Source organism: Amphiprion ocellaris, chromosome 17, assembly GCF_022539595.1.
Source record: "Amphiprion ocellaris isolate individual 3 ecotype Okinawa chromosome 17, ASM2253959v1, whole genome shotgun sequence".
Taxonomy (NCBI): domain Eukaryota; kingdom Metazoa; phylum Chordata; class Actinopteri; family Pomacentridae; genus Amphiprion; species Amphiprion ocellaris.
Genome location: NC_072782.1, coordinates 31,732,880 through 31,753,077, shown reverse-complemented (window position 1 = coordinate 31,753,077; position 20,198 = coordinate 31,732,880). Strand labels below are relative to the sequence as shown.

General features: G+C 34.3%; 1 protein-coding gene across 4 annotated transcripts in view; it reads left to right on the top strand.

Moving 5' to 3' along the window:
- Nucleotides 1–20,198, top strand: part of dcc (DCC netrin 1 receptor) — a 305,906-nt gene that overhangs the window by 72,833 nt on the left and 212,875 nt on the right. For all 4 annotated transcript variants that reach the window (XM_055004135.1, XM_055004134.1, XM_055004133.1 and 1 more), the window contains exon 2: nt 16,748–17,110. In XM_055004135.1, the coding sequence (XP_054860110.1) occupies nt 16,748–17,110 (363 nt within the window). The remainder of the gene's footprint in view (nt 1–16,747; nt 17,111–20,198) is intronic.

The window sequence follows — 20,198 nt, the reverse complement described above, 5'->3', positions numbered from 1 at the left end:
TGAAGTTCTGTCTGGGTTCATATATTGTGAAAGATCAAAGACCTGCTGCTGTGTGCAGCTATAGAAAAGGTTGAAAACATTCAGTTTACTGCAGCCAGTCGAAGTCAGATACACCTCCAGGGACACCATTTAATCACTTTGTCAGAGTCACAGGTGCTCTTTCACGAGTCGTACTGTAATCACAGGGTGCAGCTCGATGTAGAGAATAAACCCAGAGCCTCAAAAGAAAGACACCTCAGGCCGAGCGTTCACCCACGTCTCAACGCAAACGGAACAAAACAGCGTCGGTTCATGCAGACGGCAGCAGAGATCCCACACAAAGAGCAGCAGATATGATTTACCGGCTGATTCTCGGCAGTCGATCCAATTTGAAAACATCCCAGCAGCCTGTCGAGTTTAAATCCAACACAGCTGTTGGCGCAGTTTATTTCTGCAGCCGACCCGAGGCCTCACATCATTAAGCAGCAGAAACACACTCGTCTGCAGGGAAACACATGCAAACGGCCTTAAAATGGAAACACATGCAGGCTTTTCGCTGCGGCGTCTCGGCCTGTCACCCCTCAGTGAACAGTAAAGTGTAGCCGAGTGTGTTTGTGGATACTCGAAGTGAATTAAAGCCATGGAGTCCATCAAAACAAGCTCCTCTGAACTGTCGTCTCTGCATTTGTTTCTGGTTTCTGGTTAAATTGGTCACCTCAAACTGAGGAGTGTTGACATTTCTGGACCTAAAACAAATATTTAATTATAGCTTAATGTTTATTTTGTGCAAAATGACTGCATTACCCTTCTCTAGAAGACTTTTTTTTGTAATTAATAGTTTATTATTTTAGAAGACTTTAGAAAAAAAAGATATAGCACAATGGTCTTTTTTTTATTCAACAGCAAGACTTTTTGTACCTTCAAACCTTAAATCTCAAAGGTTTAGAATGAGTAGAACAAGATCCGGCCTTAATCTTTCTACGACAGGGGTTTAAACTTGGTCTTGTCTTTGTTCTAGCTGTTAGTTCTTTGGGTTCTACTCAGTCTGGCTCCAGATCTCTAGTCGTTTTCCTTCTTCCTTTTGTCTGTTTTCCCTCTTCTTTTGATTTGCAATTATTAGTTTCACTTCTATCCTGTCTCTCTAAACACTTTCTTTCCTTTTAGCTGCTTGGTTCTCCACATGTTCCTCAACAGATTCTGCTTTATGATTTTACGTTTTTGAATCCCGTCTCCATGTTCACGAGTCTACCAGTCTTTACGGCTTCATTTTTTCTTGACTATGTGTTGGGGTTTTCATGGGTTATTTCTTCAATTTGGACCTATTTTGCCCTGAATCACCGTCCACCCTTTGTTTGTTTACTTGTTTTTCTCTCACTATGTTTCTATATTTCTGGTTTCTAGGAAAATTAATGACCTCAAACTGAGGAGTGTTGACATTTCTGGACCTAAACCAAGTATTTATTAATTAATTTTGCTCTTTTTATGGTTTAAAGCAGCAGAAACTCTGTTGAACGATTAGATTTTCTATCAAATTAAGCAAGAAAACATTTACAATGAACAAATACCTGCCAAAACTAAATGTTTTCAGCTTTCTATTTGGGTCTTTCTTGAACTATAACATACAAAATCTTATTTTAAGGGTGTCTCACCAGCCAACCGGACCTTTATTTGTGTGGAATACAGCTATATTTGTTCCTAAATATACTTGATGAAGTACTTTAGCAGAATCTAAATGTAAGAGGAGGATTTCATGTCCAAACATTTCATGCCATCACGCTCTGACAGCTCCGGTTCAAATGTGAAGCTCTTTATGGGCTTTTATTTTGGTCGTGGAAGCTCAACGGAGCTGAAACGTGCAGCCGGAGGTTGAATTTACATAAATCATTTATGCGAGAGGCTCATTTCCATTTTACTGCCCATGTGTGTGTGTGTGAACATGTGAGCAAATAAGGTCAAAATCTCAACATTTCTACGTTTATTCTCATTAAATCCAAAACGGGTCAATGCATGCAAACAGTGAACAGCTTGGAATCAATATGCAAACACTTACAGCAACAAACATGCATGTAAATTCAGACAACCACAAAATAACAGCAGCAGCAGAACTGGTTAGAAGGAGACTCGGAGTTCTGATCGATAGTATTGATCGGCTCCGAAGGCCGGCACTGTGAGGTAATCAGGGTTATGGCTGCACGGATGGAGGGAAGAATGAATTAGAGGCTGAAGGAAAGGAAAGGAGGAAGCAGAAATAATGTTAGTAAGGACAGGAAATTAAGAAAAAATATCAGGATCTGTGTAATAAATCACTTTGGAGGCTGCAGTTATTGAAACATCTCAGCTAACTATTGGTTCTCTCACCTTATCGTCCTCTAGGAGTAAGAAAAAGACAATAAATGGGATAAAAATCCAACCACAAAGTGTTGGAAAGGACTCTGCAATTGGATAGAAATTGAGCTGATTTACTTGATTTCATCATACAGTTAAAAATGTAGACTACTCAGTTAATTTTAGTCATCTTCAACCTGTTAGAATGTCAATAATAGGTTTGTTTTTATTGTATTCAAACACCCACTGCTTTTAGTGCTTTTAGATGTACTACGTGTTGTAGCTCCAGACCTCATTATATTCAGTTTCAGCTTTTGAAATTTGTTCCACAACTTCCTGTCTTCGTCTTAGCCCTTCTTCTTGTAGTTGTTCTGTTTCAAGACTTTAAATTTGGTGTATCTGTAGGACTTTGTCATTGTTCTAGCTCTGCAATAGTTTGATTTGTTTGGTTTCTACTCAGCCTGGCTCTAGATCTCCAGTCGTTTTCCTTCCTCTTTTGACTTGCAATTATTAGTTTCCCTTCTGTCCTGGTTCTCCTCATGTTTCTCAACAGATTCAGCTTTGTGATTTTAGTTGTTTGAATCCTATCTCCATGTTTACTCGTGTAAAATCCCTTGTGGCTTCTCACTGTCTGGACTATGTTGGATTTTTAGGGATTATTTCTTCACTTTTTGACCTATTTTGACCTAAATCACCAGCCACTCTTTGTTTATTCAACTGTTAACCCCCCAGTAAATGTCAAGGTTTATCCTTTTTGCTGCAATCTTTTTGATGTTTTTAACTTTTAGTTCTCATTGCACTTAGTTGTTCCTAACATTGTATGATTGTTAGCCTTAGTTGTTGTTCTAGTCTTTCTAGCCACAGTTGTTTGGTCATTTGTTTTGGATTTACATACTTTTTGTAGCTTCAGACCTTAAATCAAAAAGTTTAGAATGAGTGGAACAAGACCTAGACAAAGGTTTTAAATTTGTCTTTGTTCAAGCTGTGATTTCTTTGGTTTCTGCTCAGCCTGGCTCCAGATCTCTAGTTGTTTTCCTTCCTCCTTTTGTCTGTTTTCCCTCCTTTTTTGATTGCGATTATTAGTTTCACTTCTGTCTTGTCTCTCTAACCAGTTTCTGTCCTTTTACCCGCCTGGTTCTTCTCATGTTCCTCAACAGATTCTGCTTTGTGATTTTACTTTTTTGAATCCCATCTCCATGTTTACTCATCTACCAGCCCTTGTAGCTTCATGTTTTCTGGACCATGTTGGGTTTTCATGGATGTTTTCATCACTTTTGCACCTATTTTACCCTGAATCACCATCCACACTTTGTTCACTTATTAATCTCCCAGTCCTTCAGTCTCGTTGGTGTTTTCACTCTTTACTTCTTGACCTTCTAGCATTTTAGCCCTAGTTGTTGTAGTCTTTTTAACTGCAGTCATTTGGTCTTTTTGTTGGGTCTATAGCAAGACTTTTTGTAGCTCCAGACCTTAAATCCAGAGGTTTAGAATGAGTAGAGCAAGACCTAGACTTATTTTTTTCTGTTAAGGGTTTTAATCTGGTCTTGTCTTTGTCCTAGCTGTGAATTCTTTGGTTTCTACTCTAGATCTTGTAGTAATTGCTGTCCTTGAGTCATTTTATTGTCCTAATCTTGACATTTCCTCACTGCTGCCGGTCCTGTAGCCGTCGTATCTGCAGGTCTGTCAGTATTTCCCGGTTCTCGGCCTCGTCTTTAAGCCATGTTGACCTTTTTCCCGCCGCTCCGTAGGGTTTGTGATGGCGTTCAGATGGAGGCAGATTGCTGCAGTGTTGGACTGATCCGCCGACCTTCCACCTCTGGAAATGGTTTCCAGCTGAAAGACATTTTCTCTGCAACATGGAACCAATTTCTCTTCCTTCCTGTTCGGGGTTTTCTCAGAGACAGAAAGTCGACCTGATCTGTGGCTTTATTCTGAAATCATTCACGTGTTCTTAAGACTGACGAGTTTCTGAATAATAATTTCTTTGATGAATCTTGAACCACTCGACCTCTAAAGAAGCAAACATGAGAGTAAACAAAGAGCAGGAAAACAAAGATAATAGAAGGGAAGAGGGGCGAAGATTAAAGGAACTCTGAGGAATCTATGGCTTTCTAGTGAAAAGCATCATCTTCTCTGCCTCCTCCTCCCTCGATGATATTTCTTTTCATCCTGATCTTTCTTTTCATCCTGCAGCTTTTAGCCGCCATGTTTTATTTCTCCAGGAAGAGAATCTGTGATCAAAGACCAATAAAAACTGCTCTGACACCATTTTTCATTTCACACTGCAGATTTTATCCTGGAGGAAAACCTCGTTCCTCCATCTGAGATCAAACTGATCGACCGGATCGTATTGATTATCGGTGATTATTGCAGGAACTCATTATTGCGTTCTGTGTTTGTGCTGCTGTAGCCCACAGTAGACTACTAGACAAAGAAATAAACTAGAGTAGAAAAAAACTGACACTTGAAACTCTGGCAAAAATAAATAGTTATTATATACAAAAGGAGTTAAAGTCTTTAAATAGAACTAAGTACAGTGAAGTTAAAAAAGCATTAAAATACATGGTAAATTTGATTTGCCAGGACTGTGTGCTTTGAGTAAAAACTTGAGTGCACAACCAATAGTTGATGTGAACGTACTTCACATCAGCCAATCAGATTGTTTGTCCCGCCCGGGTTTGGTTGCTCTGAAACCAAGTTTTTGTTGCGCACAAACAAAAGGGCAGGCGGGAAGAGGGAGAGTCGTAACCGTGGGAGAGATATACTGTTCATCGTTGGTACAAAAGTTAAACATAAGAACAACAAATATCCACGTTCCAGAGTGAAACATAAGAGCCGGGGGAGGCTATTTCTTCGGTTATTGTCTGACGCTTTGCTTCGGTGAGTTGAAATCGGCATATAATCGCGCTAGCCGCTATGCTAATTTTTTACCATTGTTAGTTACCTTCGCTTATGCTAAACATGTTAGCATTCTGACGCGCATTCGTTTGGTAGTTAAAAGAAGATGAAACGCGGTGTATTCATGTTTTATAAGTTCATATTTTAAGGTGAACAATTACTACTGTGTGTTTGTGTGTTGTGTATTGTTGCACAAGGTTAATTTTCCTGAAGTGTGTAAGTTCAGTATGTCGACCTGTAACTTGGAAAACTGGTTAAAACCGGTCATGACATGTTTGAACTGAATGTGTGAAATAGTACTATGTTTGACAAGATGAGAAATGAGATGAGAGATGATTTACAGTTACTTTGTTCAAACTCAAATGTAATTGAATTCTGACCTTGCCCATAGGTCAGGTTTTTTAGTTGGATTCCAACACCAGATTGCACTAGTTTGAGAGCTGAAGTTTCCTACATTCTGCTGGGGATTCCTGGAACTGTGCTGCAGGTGTGTAACACACAACCCACCTGAACGAACAATTAAACTATTTGGACTGAGGACAAAAGACTAAAACTTAGATTGGACGTGATCTACTACATTATTTGTGTTTCTGTAAAGGGTGATTTTGTACTAGAAGCAGCTGCAAGTTTTATTTGTTATATTTCGATACAAACTGTGTTTTCTAGTTGCATTGTCTGTGTCATATTTCACTAGAGTTATTCAGCATCTGGGCTCCTGTTGTACCTTTAAATCTTCTGATTCTGGTCCCATTTCCTATTACCTGTCTAATTTCTTATTCCTCTTATACTGGTTACACTGCGAATATGCAATAAAAAATTCATCAAGAGGTTAAAAATGAGACTAGTCTGTTAGTTTTAGCCACATTCAAGAGTAAATAGCTAAAAGGTTTGTTTTTATCGTGTTCAAATTACACTAAAAAGTCATTAAGTACAAGAAAAAACTAATTTCTTCATTTAGACCAACCTTTTAAGTTAAAAACTTGATTGTAAAGTTGTGTTGACAAAATAATCTTGATAATTCCACCAGTTTAATATTTTTGTGTAATTTAAACTGAAATTTCTGCATTTATTGATATTAAACAACATTCAAGTTGTAGTTAAAAATAACTTGATATTTTGTCTCCGATTTGAGTTCCAAAAAGCCTTAAAAAAAAAAAAAATCAACAGTTTTCAGCTGTCATTTTTTGAGCAATTTACTTTTATTTGAAAGATTTTCCATTTTTTCCCCAAATAATAACTAGTAAACTCACAAAAGCATATATGTACTCTAAATTAAGTGTATCTTTACAAATACTAAGTGATTTTTTTTTTTACAATATTTGACCATACAGTTGCACAATTTATTTGTATGTATTTATTTAAGTGTTTGTTTGTTTAATTATTTATTATTGCTACATCTGAAGTCCAACAAACAGCAAAACAATCAAAACAAAAAATGTTAATATTATTTATGATATTATTTATAACATATAAATCTATTACTAACATTTTTTTTCTCCTGTAATTTTACAGAGAAGCATTAGTTTGATCTTTCAAATAAAAGTGAATACCTGTGAAGTAATGCTTGTTTTTGATTATTTAAATAGACATATTTTAATTCGACAGTCAAATGTTATAGAAGAAGAAATTATAATTAGTTAAAGTTCAGACTGTTGTAAAATAACTATAACCTGTTCAAATAATTAAAGTTAAAAAATGTATAATAATAATAATAATAATAATAATAATAATAATAATGATAACAAAAATAATAACACTAATAAAAATGCCTTTTTTTTTACAATGAAACAGTTTTAAGTTGTTCAACTTAAAAATGTTGGTTCTGGTGCTGCTTTTAAATTGATAAATAAAGTAAATTATTGAGTTATTTTTTTCTGTGATTTTACTCATTTGCAATTTCACAAAAGCAAGACAAAAAAATGTAAAATAACAGTTAAAATAACCTTAAAATTTTCAATGTAATGACAGTTAAAAATTGTAAATAAAAACAAAAAAGAAGAACAAGTAAAATTGATTAATAGTTAAAAATGGTTTAAAAATACATAAATAAAACTGATAAATTGTTAAGAAATGGTTTAAAAAACAAATAAATAAAATTGACAAATTGTTTAAAAATGGTTTAAAAATAAGTAGATATAGTTGATGAATTCAATAATAAAACATTTACTGAATCAAATTTAAAAATGAAATATATGAGCTAAATAAATTAATAAAATAGTAATTTTTTCTTAAGTGTATATTTGGAGAACTGTTTTCCTTTGAGTTTTTGCATTACAACAGCAGATTCCAGACATTTTAATCCTCCACAAATATAAAAATATTATTTTTCTGCCTTGTTTTTTGACATAAGTGTAAAAAACAAAATGCAGCAAATTTAAATAAAACCTTCATATCGACTGAGATTAAAGCTTAAAGTGAAAATAACCTAAAAAACCCTCAACTTGTATCTTGATCTAATAAATATTCTGACCTTTAACCTTTACTGAAACAGAAACTGAAGTAAATTCCAGTTTTCTCAACAGATCATTAATAATGAATGTGCTGTTCTGATCTGACGCTTAATTAACGTCCTTCTCTGACAGCTGCTCGTTCTAATTGGCTGATTGTGTCTGACAGCGAAGGTCTCCGTTAACTCGCCGTTTATTGGAGGTTTTAACCTGCAAACAGAATATTATGGGATTTGTCTCCAGGGACGACGTGTCACGACCGAGTCTGGAAGCAGTTTGACAAGAAGCCCAACAGAAAAACACACACAGATGAATCCTTTTCTCTTCGTTTAAACTGAATTATTCATGATTTATTCTCGTTATTCTGTCATTTTCTGAACATATTTCCACAACAACAAGCAGAACCTGCCTCCCCGTGACAGAAATACGTCATAAAATCAAAGAAATGTACCAAGATACTGATAGAAACATCTAAAAGAGGCAGAATTATTTATTAACTTTCACTCTTCTGAAATGTTTTCATTAGAATCTACAGTAGTCCAGTTGATTGTTTCCATGGCAACACTGAACAAATGTCAGAATTCTATAAAATACCAGAATTATGACTTTAATAAGATACTTAAAATGCTGAAATACTGATAAAACATTTTTTAAAAATCTGCAAATTTTATTTTTTTTATTTATTTATTTTTTTCTTCTTTTTTTGTCTGCATTTGTTCTCATTGTTTAACTCCACAAAAGGGGAGTCAACATTTTATGAGATTGATGCATATTTTAGTCTTGCAGCCAAATATTTTAATATTTAGTGCATGTGTGTGACCATCACCGGCCCTCCCTGAAAGCTAAGCAGATATTCTTTATTAGAATTCCCTATTATGAGCCAGGGAGGGCAGTGCTACACCTCAGTGATGTGTGGGGGAAACAAAGACTGGACAGGACGAACAGGACGAACAGGATGAACAGGGATAGAAAATAACAGGCGTTGCTATTGCAATTAAAGATTGTAAGGTGGTGTGTTATGCCCAACTACTAATTGCCCATCAATAAAAAAAAAAAAAAAAATAAATAAATAAAAATTTGAAAAAAGAAAAGAAAACCAAACCAACACAAAAGAAAAAGAGATTCAATAATAAATGAACAAATGGTACTGAGCACCATAATTGTGGGTGTCTTGATAGTATAGAATAGAATAGAACAGGCCAGAAGAGGATACTAGTGCGAGAGAGAATGAGTTTAGGGTAGAGACTGGAGAAATTCTCAGCACATTCTGGCGGGACCCATCAATCGCTGAAATGGGACTCGGCAGTAGCTGGCAAGACCTGATCAAACATGCAAGTGTGAAGAACCCCGAAGCCCAGAACAGCAGTCACGGCAAGGCAGGGCCAAGTCAACAGGGCATCCCTCCCCCCGGGCCGTAGGAGCCACAGGGCGGCACCCCCAGAGAGCCACCGGGGCCACCGTGAACGACGCGAACCCGGAGAACAAGAGGGAGCAGCTACTGACACCAAATCTGCAAATTTTAAACAATTATTTCATCTCTGATTGCCTGAAATTTTTATAGCATAAAATCTGGATATTTATAAAGATATTTGTGAAATTTTAGCTCCATATATTAAATCCTTTTTGAGATTTAAAAAAAAAAAAAATTGCCCGTCTTATTAATTTACTTTCCAATTTTAACATTGCTCAAGAGTGTGTAGAACTAAATATTTAAATGAGCTTCAGTTTGCTTAGTTTTTACATTTTTTATGCTGAATTGGCTCAAATCTTTTTAGTGTAAGCTTTAAAAAATTCATTTTTTTTAACAGTTTGCTGCTATTTTACAGATTTCCTCTGTTTTATTGAAATTATAAATAATATCCAGTAAAATCACAAACAAATATGTATATATACTTTAAAAATATGTAGTTTTTTTAGAAATGATAAATCACTTTTTAAACTTATTGAACTCTAAAATTAAAAGTTTTATTTTTGTTTATATTTAAATTAGCAAACAATTATCATTATCATTCATTCATTATTTTACAGATTATTGCTGTTATTTGAAAACAAAACAATTATTAACAATTATTTAAATTTTTTAAAATTTTTGACAGAAAAGTACATATAATAAATAACAAAAATAATAATAATAATAATAATAATAATACTTATTAATATTGAGATTCTCATTTTACTAATTAATTACTGATATCTTATTAAATCACAAGGAGCATGTTAACTGTACAAAAAACCGCTGTAAATAATGTCTAAAAAATATTTTTACAAATATGAATTAGTTCTTTTACGTTTGTTTTTTTTTACTCTGTTTGCAAACATTTTCATTATTTCACATTTCATATTATTTGAAAAAATATATAGAATCAGTGAAAAAATAACGATTAAAAATAGTTTGTTTTTCAAATTTTTAAAAATATTTTTTAATTAAACAAAGGAGACTAAAATGACAACAATGTAAATTGTTTCCACATAAAAAATAATCTGTATTTTTTATAAATAATAATTTGTTCTTTCCCGAAGTCTGACTGTAAAATTACACAGTATGTTAAAAAAACATAATAATGATAATATTAGTTTATATAATAGTATTCTAACATTTTTATTTATTTATTCAATTTATTTTATTTCATTTTATTTATATTTTTGACACACTTCCTGCCAGATCTCTGCAGTTTGTTTATTATCAATATTATATTTATTATTATTACAGTTTCCTGTTTGTTCTGTGACAAATTAAAGATCACAGACCTTAAACGAAGCAGTAAAACGTCTAAAACCAAATGTTAAACTTGACTTTTTTGTGTTTTCGTCTCTGAAAAAAGAAATCAGCTGAATCAAGCCTCACTTTATGAAGTCTAAAGGGTTCATAAAGATGTTAATTATCAAATTTACCTCATGTTTGTTTTATTTAAACCAACAGAAATAATAAAAGAACAGAAAAGATCCAAACATCTGCTGCCGTTAATTGAATTTGTGTCGTTAAAAGAAGCGGCTGATTGGCTGTGATGACGGTAATTAGCAGGAACTCAGCGAGGCACTAATTAAAGCCGCCCGGTGTTAATAGTCACACAGTTTGTTTTCTAAAATCAGGTTTTACTGAATGAACGATGAGATGCTGAGAGAAAAAATATAAATATATTAAAGAGACGCGAGAGAGATTAATGAAGAATCTCTGCTCTAACTGAAATGAAACTGTTTTAATGTACTTTAATCAACTTAAAATGAATTATTTTACAGATATTTTATTTGAATGAAAATTATGAAAAATATTTATTTTATATATACAGTAAATAATTTATTAATTTTAAGTCACATTATTAAGTTAAATTAGCTTCATGTAATCTTTAATTTACTGTTATTTCACAAGAATCTTGAAGGATATTTTTACAAATTTGTTCATATTAATCACTTTAACGTTGAATTAAATTACAGGAAAAGTTAACTGTAAAATAAATGAATAAAACTTAACATCAAAATCAAAAATCTGTATTTTTAGAAAAAATAATTTATTCTTTCGCACAGTTTTACTGTATTTTAATCCGCTAAAACTGCAATATTTCCCAGATTTGTTTCAATTTATTTTGAAAGAAAACTAAATTGATTGAAGAATAAATATCATTTTTTAACTATTATTTCAGTAAAATTACAGATATCCAGATAAATTGTATTTATTTACATCTAACCTGCATTTAAAAAAAAATTATTATTAGAAATCATTGATTTATCAACAAAAAGACCAACAAATCTCTAATTTCTGCTTTTCAAATTGGAGAATTTGCACATTTTAATGATAATAAATCAAATGTCCTTTAATTTTACAGCAAATTTTACTGTAAATGTTTGGAAGATGTTTCCCAAAAACCAATGAAAAGGAAGTTTAGAACGTCTAAAGAGGATCTAAATTCTGCAGGAAGAAACAAAAACTTCATGTTTAATTCAATTTTTAGAATTTTTTCTTTTCACTTAAATTAGAAAAGGTGGGATTTTTAAGGAGACATCCTGAAATGATGAAGAGAAAAGAAATCACTGATTTATCAACAAAAAGACCCACAAAATCTCTGGTTTCTGATTCTTAAATTGGAGAATTTGTAAATTTTAGTGGTAATAAATCAAATGTCTTTTAGTCTTTGGACTGTTGGACAAACAAAATAAGACAATTCAATTGAGCATTTTTCTGTTTCTGTCATTTTATTGACCAAATTAGATAAATTACTGTTGGTTCCAACTCGAAAACAAAATGAAAACGTCTAACTTTACAGCTTTTCAGTGATTTTTCTGCTTTTGCTGCAACTGAAAACTTCAGATTTTTCCTGGATTTTTTAGCAGAAAAGAGGTTTTTGCGTCCACTCTAGATATAATTTCTATGAATAAACACACCTGAGTGGTTTTATTCAGTTTAATTTGTGGCTCAGAGTTCATCCAGCGTTTCTTCAGAGCTTCTTCTCATCAGAAACGTCTGAACCAGTTATCAGACTAAAAAAAGACGCCCTCAGAGACTCTTTCTGTCCAGTTTGTTTCTCTTTCATGAGGGTTTTTTTTTTTTTTTTTAAACGTTTTCTTCTGAATCTTTTCACACCTGAAACTGTTGCATCAGGAAACAAGACGCAAAGATGACGACAGAAACTAGAAGATCGATTTTCATCAGGATAAAAGACTGAATGCAGAAAAACTACAAACACTGAATAAAACATGAAGCTTTCTCTTAAACTTGCAGGATTTAGACGCTTAGAACTTCCTCTTCTTGGGTTTTTGGTAAATATCTCATTCTGTAGTAAAATTATAAAGAAAATTGTATTTATTCCCATTAAAATGTGAAAACTCTCCAAGATTAGAAGCAGAAACCAGAGATTTTTTTGGTCTTTTTGCATAAAAATCAATGATTTCTTAATAATTTCAGGGTATTTCCGTGAAAAAAACAATTTTTTTTTCTAGTTTAAGAGGAAGAAAAACTATAAAAACTGAATTAAACATGAAGCTTTTGCTTCTTCCTGCAGGATTAAGAGCCTCTTTAGACATTCTGAACTTCCTCTTCTTTGGTTTTTGGGAAATATCTTCTAAACGTTTACAATTTTTCTGTAAAATCTAAATAAATTCAATATATTACCACTAAAATGTTCAAATTCCTCAGTTTAAGAATCAGAAATCAGAGATTTGTTGGTGTTTTTGCGTAAACATGAATGTTTTCGTAATGATTTCAGGATGTTTCCTAGGAATAAACATGCTTTTTTCTAAATTAAGTGGAAGAAAAACTGTAAAAATTTAATTAAACATGAAGGTTTTGCTTCTTCCTGCACATTTTCAATCTTATTTCGATGCTCTGATCTTTTAGCAAATATCTTCTGAACATTTACAATATTTTCGACAAAATTTGCAGTAAAATGAAATTAAATTCAATTTATTATTAAAATGTGCAAATTCTTCAATGTAAGAATCATAAATCAGAGAGTTGCTGTTTCTTGTTGATAAATCAATGATTTTTAATAATCAGGATTTTTCCATGAAAAAAATAATTAAATTGTGTGGAAGAAAAATTAAAATTGAAGGTTTTGCTTCTTCCTGCAGATTTTAGAGCCTCTTTCAATGTTCTAAACTTCCCCTTCTTTGGTTTTTGGGAAATATCTTATGAACATTTACAATTTTTGAACAAAATTTGCTGTAAAATCAAGATAAATTAGATTTATTTCTAGTAAAATGTTCAAATCCTTCAATTTAAGAATCAGAAAACGAGATTTGTTGGGGTTATTGCTGATAAATCAATGATTTCTGAATGATTTCAGGATATTTCCTAGAAAAAAAAACATGTTTTTTCCTAAATTAAATGTAAGAAAAACTAAAAATTTAATTAAACATGAAGTTTTTGCTTCTTTCTGCAGATTCTGGATCTTATTACAAAACATTAAAAATTTTTCTGACTAAATTTAGTTGTCAAATCTAAATAAATTCAAAATATTACCACTGAAATCTTCAAATTCTCCAATTTAAGAATCAGAAACCAGAGATTTGTTGGTCTTTTTGCTGAAACATTAATGATTTTTAATAATTTCATGATGCTTCCTGAGGAAAAAAACCCCAAAACATTGAACTTAGCGTGACAGAAAGAATTTTCCCCAATAAATTCCACAGTATTTGTAGTGTTTCATTAATAATTTACTCATTCTAAATAAATGTTGCATTTTTGGTTTTCTTGAGGTATAATCATTAAAATTAGAGTCCAGAATATCTAAAATTTCCATTTTCTTGAATATTAGCCTTGACCATTTATTAACCTTTACGGCATTATTCTATTTTTTTGATATGCTGTAGTGCATATTGGCCTTTTTTCTGTTTTTTCTGGTTATCTGGGCAGAAGAGAATCAGAAGTCAGTGAAACGAGGAGGTTTGGTTCTGAGATGCAGCAGCGACGGTTTGTGAATAAAAGTGATTGTGATACGATCAAACGGCAGGACGAGGCGGGACAAGGACACGCTGATGAAGTGACGGACTGAGAATACAGATAGAGCTGTCAGACGGTGATTTACTGATAGAGCCGGACGCTGGAGGGGAATCAATGAGCAGGAAACCAGGAGGAAGACAGAGCTGCAGCAGAGGATTCTGGGAGTTCTGCAGGTTAACGTGATGGAACCAGTTTATATGAGGAGGGAGTTCCAGTATTTAGTCATAGCCCTGATGATAGAGGTAAACAAGAGAAGCTGAAGATGCTGTAGATCCTGAAATCTGGAATTTATATAAAAGGTTTGATTTCTTGTGGGTCAGATCACTCTGCTTCTAACCCCCTCAGCTTCACCGTAGCTTTTATTTATTTGCACGACTGCCAGAAGTCGCCGACTTTATCCGGATGGATTTCAGTTCATCAGAGATCAGAATGGATGATAACTTCCCTACTGAACCTCCTGGGATGTTGAGGAGATGCACATGTGTAGGAATTATTAGCAGTCATGCTGGATCATTCTTTGGCCCGATAACTTTTGAATTTGGTGATCAAGTGCCGTTTTAACCCAACAAACCTTCATTCCAGTCGATTAGGTTGGAGGACTTCCTGTTTTAAAAAGACAACAGTATTGAACAAACTCAAAACCAAAAATTACTAGAACATTTGAATTCACAGCTGAAATCTTGTTTAAATTCAGGCTGTGAGGCCGTACAGAGGCTTTCTGATGTCTTTATTCCATCTGGGTTTAGTTTTAAACCTGATGCTTCGTCTCATCCTGCAGGACAAAATGCAGCTGTGAAGTTTTTAAAAAAGAAATGTTCATAAAAATCAAATGAAAGAGCCAAAAAAAGAACATCTGCTGGGCTTCAAAGTCAACTCCAGGTCCTCGTTTTTTCAGACTTTCCAGGAACGACGGCGAACAACCCGCCGCTCTGATCGGGATGAAAGTGTTTTTACATCAAAGATGAGACGCCGCAACCGTTCAGCGCCGTCGGAGCCTCTCACAGGATTAAACACATCTTAAAACATGAAAACAAAGAACAGAACGAGTCGCGGCGGCTCTGATAGCGGTGATGAGTTATCGGGAGGAAAATACGAGCCTTTGGGTTGGAGGTTAAAGTCTCCGAGTCACGTTCCCTGATGGGAAGAGATGGAACTGACAGAAATAATGACCAACACGAATAAATATATAAACCGAGAGATAAATAAACAGAAGCAGGAGTTCCAGTCAGAAAGAGGAAAGAGAGGGCATTACAGGTTTCACTGCACCTGTAAACTCAACTGTTTTAGAGTTGTGTGAAAAAGACCAAATCAGAAATCCAAACATCGTCAGGAGAAACTGTCAAAATCTAAGCAATTTACGTATAAGCATAGAATTGCTAATCAGTTTCATTTGGTGCAAGATTTTTACACCATTTCTAGCATGAAAATGGATCAAAATCCACACAGAAGTCACAAAATAGGATTATTAAAGACAGTATAAAGTCCTTAAGAATCATTGTTTAGCGACCTTTAGCAAAGTCTCTGTAGGGAGGAGGTTGGGTTGGATGGACGGGTCAACAAAACATTGCGATATTCATCCTGATGTGTAGTTTTCATCCTGGATAAGCCATCTCATTTTAAAGAAATCCAAATATGTTAGCAAAAAGATAAATACCAGATACAGTTTCTTGGTAAAAAGAAAAAAAAAAGTGGGTCGGCAGGTAGGTTTTTTTTGAAAAAAATATCTTGCAAAGTGTTTGATATAGCTAAAGTTTCACAGGTACTATTTTAAATATTTATAATTGATGATAAAAAGTTTCAACCACATCAGAAATGGTTGAGAAGAAGGTCTGAGATGGAATAAATCAGGGTGGAGACCAAAAAACGCTCAATTAGCTGATGATCTTCTATAGTTTTGACCAAAGTTTCGTCATGAACTGTTGGTGCATTTATGTTGTAGGTTACCCCCATTGTTGGAAAGTTGTTTTCTGATGATATTCCACCATAATCATAGCCAGATTTACCTGCTACATTTGGACAAAATCAACATCCGTGACTCCCTTACTTGAGTAAATACGGCTCAACCCAGGACACACCCTTAGCTCCGGTTGTAGTGCGAATACTCAAGCAAATTACCAAATAATCAGGTTGCTGACATGGAATGATTACAAGTCTCTGGGGCCTGTGGCTGTCGGGTTATGGTGATTGTTTCTGATGTCACATTATGAGAGCTGCTGATTTATTTTATTTTCTTGTGATTTTTTGTGTCTTGTATTGGATGCGGCACCTCCCCCAGTGGAATCCATTACTGTTAGAAACCCACCTGAGTTCGGTTGTAGCTGGGTTTGTGTGATAGCAAGGGGTTTGTTTTGATGTTTTCCCATTTCATTGAGCTTTAATCTCATTTCTGACCATAGTTGTTTTGGTTAAGCAACCATTAGCAGAGTGCTTGTAGGGAGGTGGTTGGGTTGGACGGACGGGTCAACAAAACAATGCAAAATCTTATTTTGATCTTTAGATTTAATGTTGGATAAGCTCTTATGCCATTTTGTTTTTAAGAAGTCCAAATATACTAGCAAAGAGATATATTTAGGATACAGCATCTTGGTAATCGAAATGCTGACCTGCAACAGGATATGCCATTATAAAGACCTCCATCTAACTCATCTTTTTGCTGTTCCTGCAGCCTCAGATGCCTCCACATCTCCCTCCTCCTCGTCGTCCAGCCTCGGAGGTTTCGTGGACTTCACCTTCACCCAGGAGCCTCAGGATTCGGTGACCGTTCGCGGTGGTACGTTGCAGCTGGACTGTCAGGCTCAGTCGGACGTGGCAGCGGCCGGACCTCCCGCCATCACGTGGCGTAAGGACGGCGTGCTGCTGAGTGCCGTGGTGGACGAGCGACGGCGGCAGCTGGCTAACGGATCGCTGCTGGTGCAGAATGTGGTGCATTCGCGGCACCACCGGCCCGACGAGGGGGAATACCAGTGCCTCGCTACGCTGGACGGACTGGGCAGCATCGTGAGCCGGACGGCGAAGGTCACTGTGGCTGGTAAGGAACTACTCTACCTTCTTGTCAGTTAAATAGTCCTGATGAGACGATTCATGGGAACCCAACCAACACTTTGTTACACTTAACCCACCTGCCTCATGTTGTTTTTACCGCCAAAACTGCTCTGACCAATGAAAACATGGACATTGGATGTCTTTTGGGATGTCCTGTGGTGTTTTGGCACCAGGACATTGACCCTTTAGGTCTGTAAGTCATTGGGTTAAACCTCCATGGATCAGACTTGATCCAGCACCCTCTATAGATGATCAATCCAATCAGTTCTGGAGAGTTTGGAGGCCGAGTTAATCAATCAGTCAATCAGACTTTATGTGTAGCACTTTTCATGCAAATGAAATGGTGCAAATGTTAGGTCATAAATGAAAGACTCAATAAAACAGGAAGAGGAAAGGCAGTCATAGCTAAATGCAACGACACCAGAAACACCAGAGGCAGATCACATTCATAAAATCAAATATGACAATAATAATAATAAAAAGGGAAGTGATTAAAAGTAAACAAGACATACTAAAATGTATGTCAAAGTTCAGCAAAGCAAAATGAGAAAATAATGAAACATTACACGATAAAAGACACAAGAAATCAACTATAATAAGTAAGTTAGTATTCAAAATACTGTAATGACAAAATAATAAAAAATAGATGTTAAAAGATGGTTAAAATGTATGTCAAAATTATCTAAAGCAAAATAATAAAATATTGAAAAATGAGATGATAAAATAGACAAAAAATAAATAAATTATTGAAATAAATAATAACAATAATAATAACAATAACAACAACAATAATAGTAATAATAGATCAATGGAATCAATCAATTGCCAGACTAAAACGGCAGGTATTGAGTTTATAGCTGCTTCATTGTGGTCTTTTTTTCTGATATTTGGTTAAATCAAAAGGCCACTATAAAAAGAGCTGAAAAAATAGAAAAACTGGAAAAAAGATAAAGTAAAACCACCTTTTTTATTTAATTGATGGGAGCCCAAGTGATAAATTAAATCTAATTTCCAAGCTGGTGACCAGATTTTCACTCAGAAAACCAGAGTTTGTGTCCTGCAATCGAAAAAGACCATCAGTCCCAGGATTAAGTTCCACTTTCTGTCGCTTTCTGCTTCGGTTTTGGAAAATGTCACACTTTGTTGGACACTTTCACATGTTAGAAGCTCAGTTAAGGTTAGATCTTAAAACTACATTTGGAGTTTGGATGAATGTCCTGGTTTGGGTTAAAATGCAACTCTTTGACTACACATTTGAAGCGTCTCCTCCATTTTTCTGGGTTGATTAGAAACATATTTGATATTTGATATATTTCATTATCTGAGGAACTATTAAAGATAAAAACCTGAAATTTTCTCTCTTATTTCTCTTCATGTCATTGATTCAGAATTTGTAATATTGGACAGTAGATCAAATAATCTCTGCTTATGGTTGAGTTGAAATATGAAAAATAAATCCTGAAAAGTTCAATCTTTGAGCTCAAATTATCAAAAACCCTGATAATCCAAAAGTCCACTAATGATATTTTCTGAACCACATGTAGCTGCAGGTCACAATAATACAAAACTAAACATATAGAATACTTTAATATGAAATGAGAAAAATGGAAAGATGGTGATTTCAGTTGAACTTTCATAACTTTATTGAGCAGACTTGACAAATTGTAGCACAAAAACAAAACATCCTTTTTTTTTTTTGCATATTTCTACTGTGGTGCCCCTCAGGGCTCAACTTTTGGTCCTGTTCTTTTTAGTGTTTCAGAAGTTTGAGACAGCTTTTCTGTATAATATATACAGCAAATATTTTATAGCAGAGAAAGTGATATTTCTTCATTCATCGTGAATAAGTCTCAGCTGTATCTGAACACCTGAACCCTGAATGGTGTCTTTATACAACAGAACAGAGCTGCACTGCGTTCTTCGGCTTTATAAGTGAAAATCGATGCGTTTTCTACCAAACTGAATAAATGTTGAACATCAGTGAAAGAAGGAAACGTTAAATAAAGAGGAAAGGTTGTTTCTCATTCACAATAATGTTCCCACAACACCTTGACCTGTCCTTAACACACAGAGACGCTTAATATCTCTGAGCTTCCTCCATTCATTTCACTCCTCATATTTATTTAATAGAAGCAGAGTAATTCACCTGTAATGTAATTTGGTAAATGGAGTGTGGCTTCAGATCAATAAAGTTTATGGAAGACATTAATAGACGGAGCGGCTTTAAGTGCATCACTGTCATCAACGGGATGAAACGTTTCTTCACTTTACAACCAAAACCCGATCAATCAATCAATTATTCATCAGCGGAGCCACAAATAGAGACAAATTTACGCTCACGTCACAGAACATCCCATAACTGTCAACAGTGTTTGTTTTACAAATATTTCTACTACAAAAAAAGGCAAAAGTCAACTTTTACTTTATTTAGTAGCAGCTTGAAGCTTAATATTTAGATTCTTTATCCACAGGTTTTTTCTGACATTTAAATTGAGTCTGTTTTAACAACATCTGAGGAACTATTAAAGATAAAAACCTGAAATTTTCTCTGTTATTTCCCATCTTGTCATTGATTCGGAATCTGTAATGTAGAACAACTAGGTCAAATAATAACACAAGCAAACTAAAATAAGAAAATAGAAATGTGTTTTAGTTTCAGAGGAAGTTAAGGACTGAATTATGTCGTTTAAATGTGTATTTTTTTTGCATAATTTGAAGAAAAATTGTTAGAGAAACAGCAAAATTTGGAAAAATGTCCAAAATGAAAGTTTTTATGCTCACTTGAGGTTGTTTTGGGCAAAAAAATATGTAGTTTAAGGAGATGGAAAAAGCTTTTCTCAACAAGTTCTGACGTAGTTTAGCTGTTTTACCCACTTTCAGCAGGGTTTTTTTTGAACAGCAATATCTGAGAAACTTTTAAAGACAAAAACCTGAAAACTCCTCTGTTATTTCTCATAGTCATTTTTTCAAAATCTGTAATATTAGACAAATAGATGAGTTGAAATATGAAAAAAAATCATGAAAGGATCCATCTTTGAGCTCAAATTAACAAAAAGCACTGATAATTCAGAAGT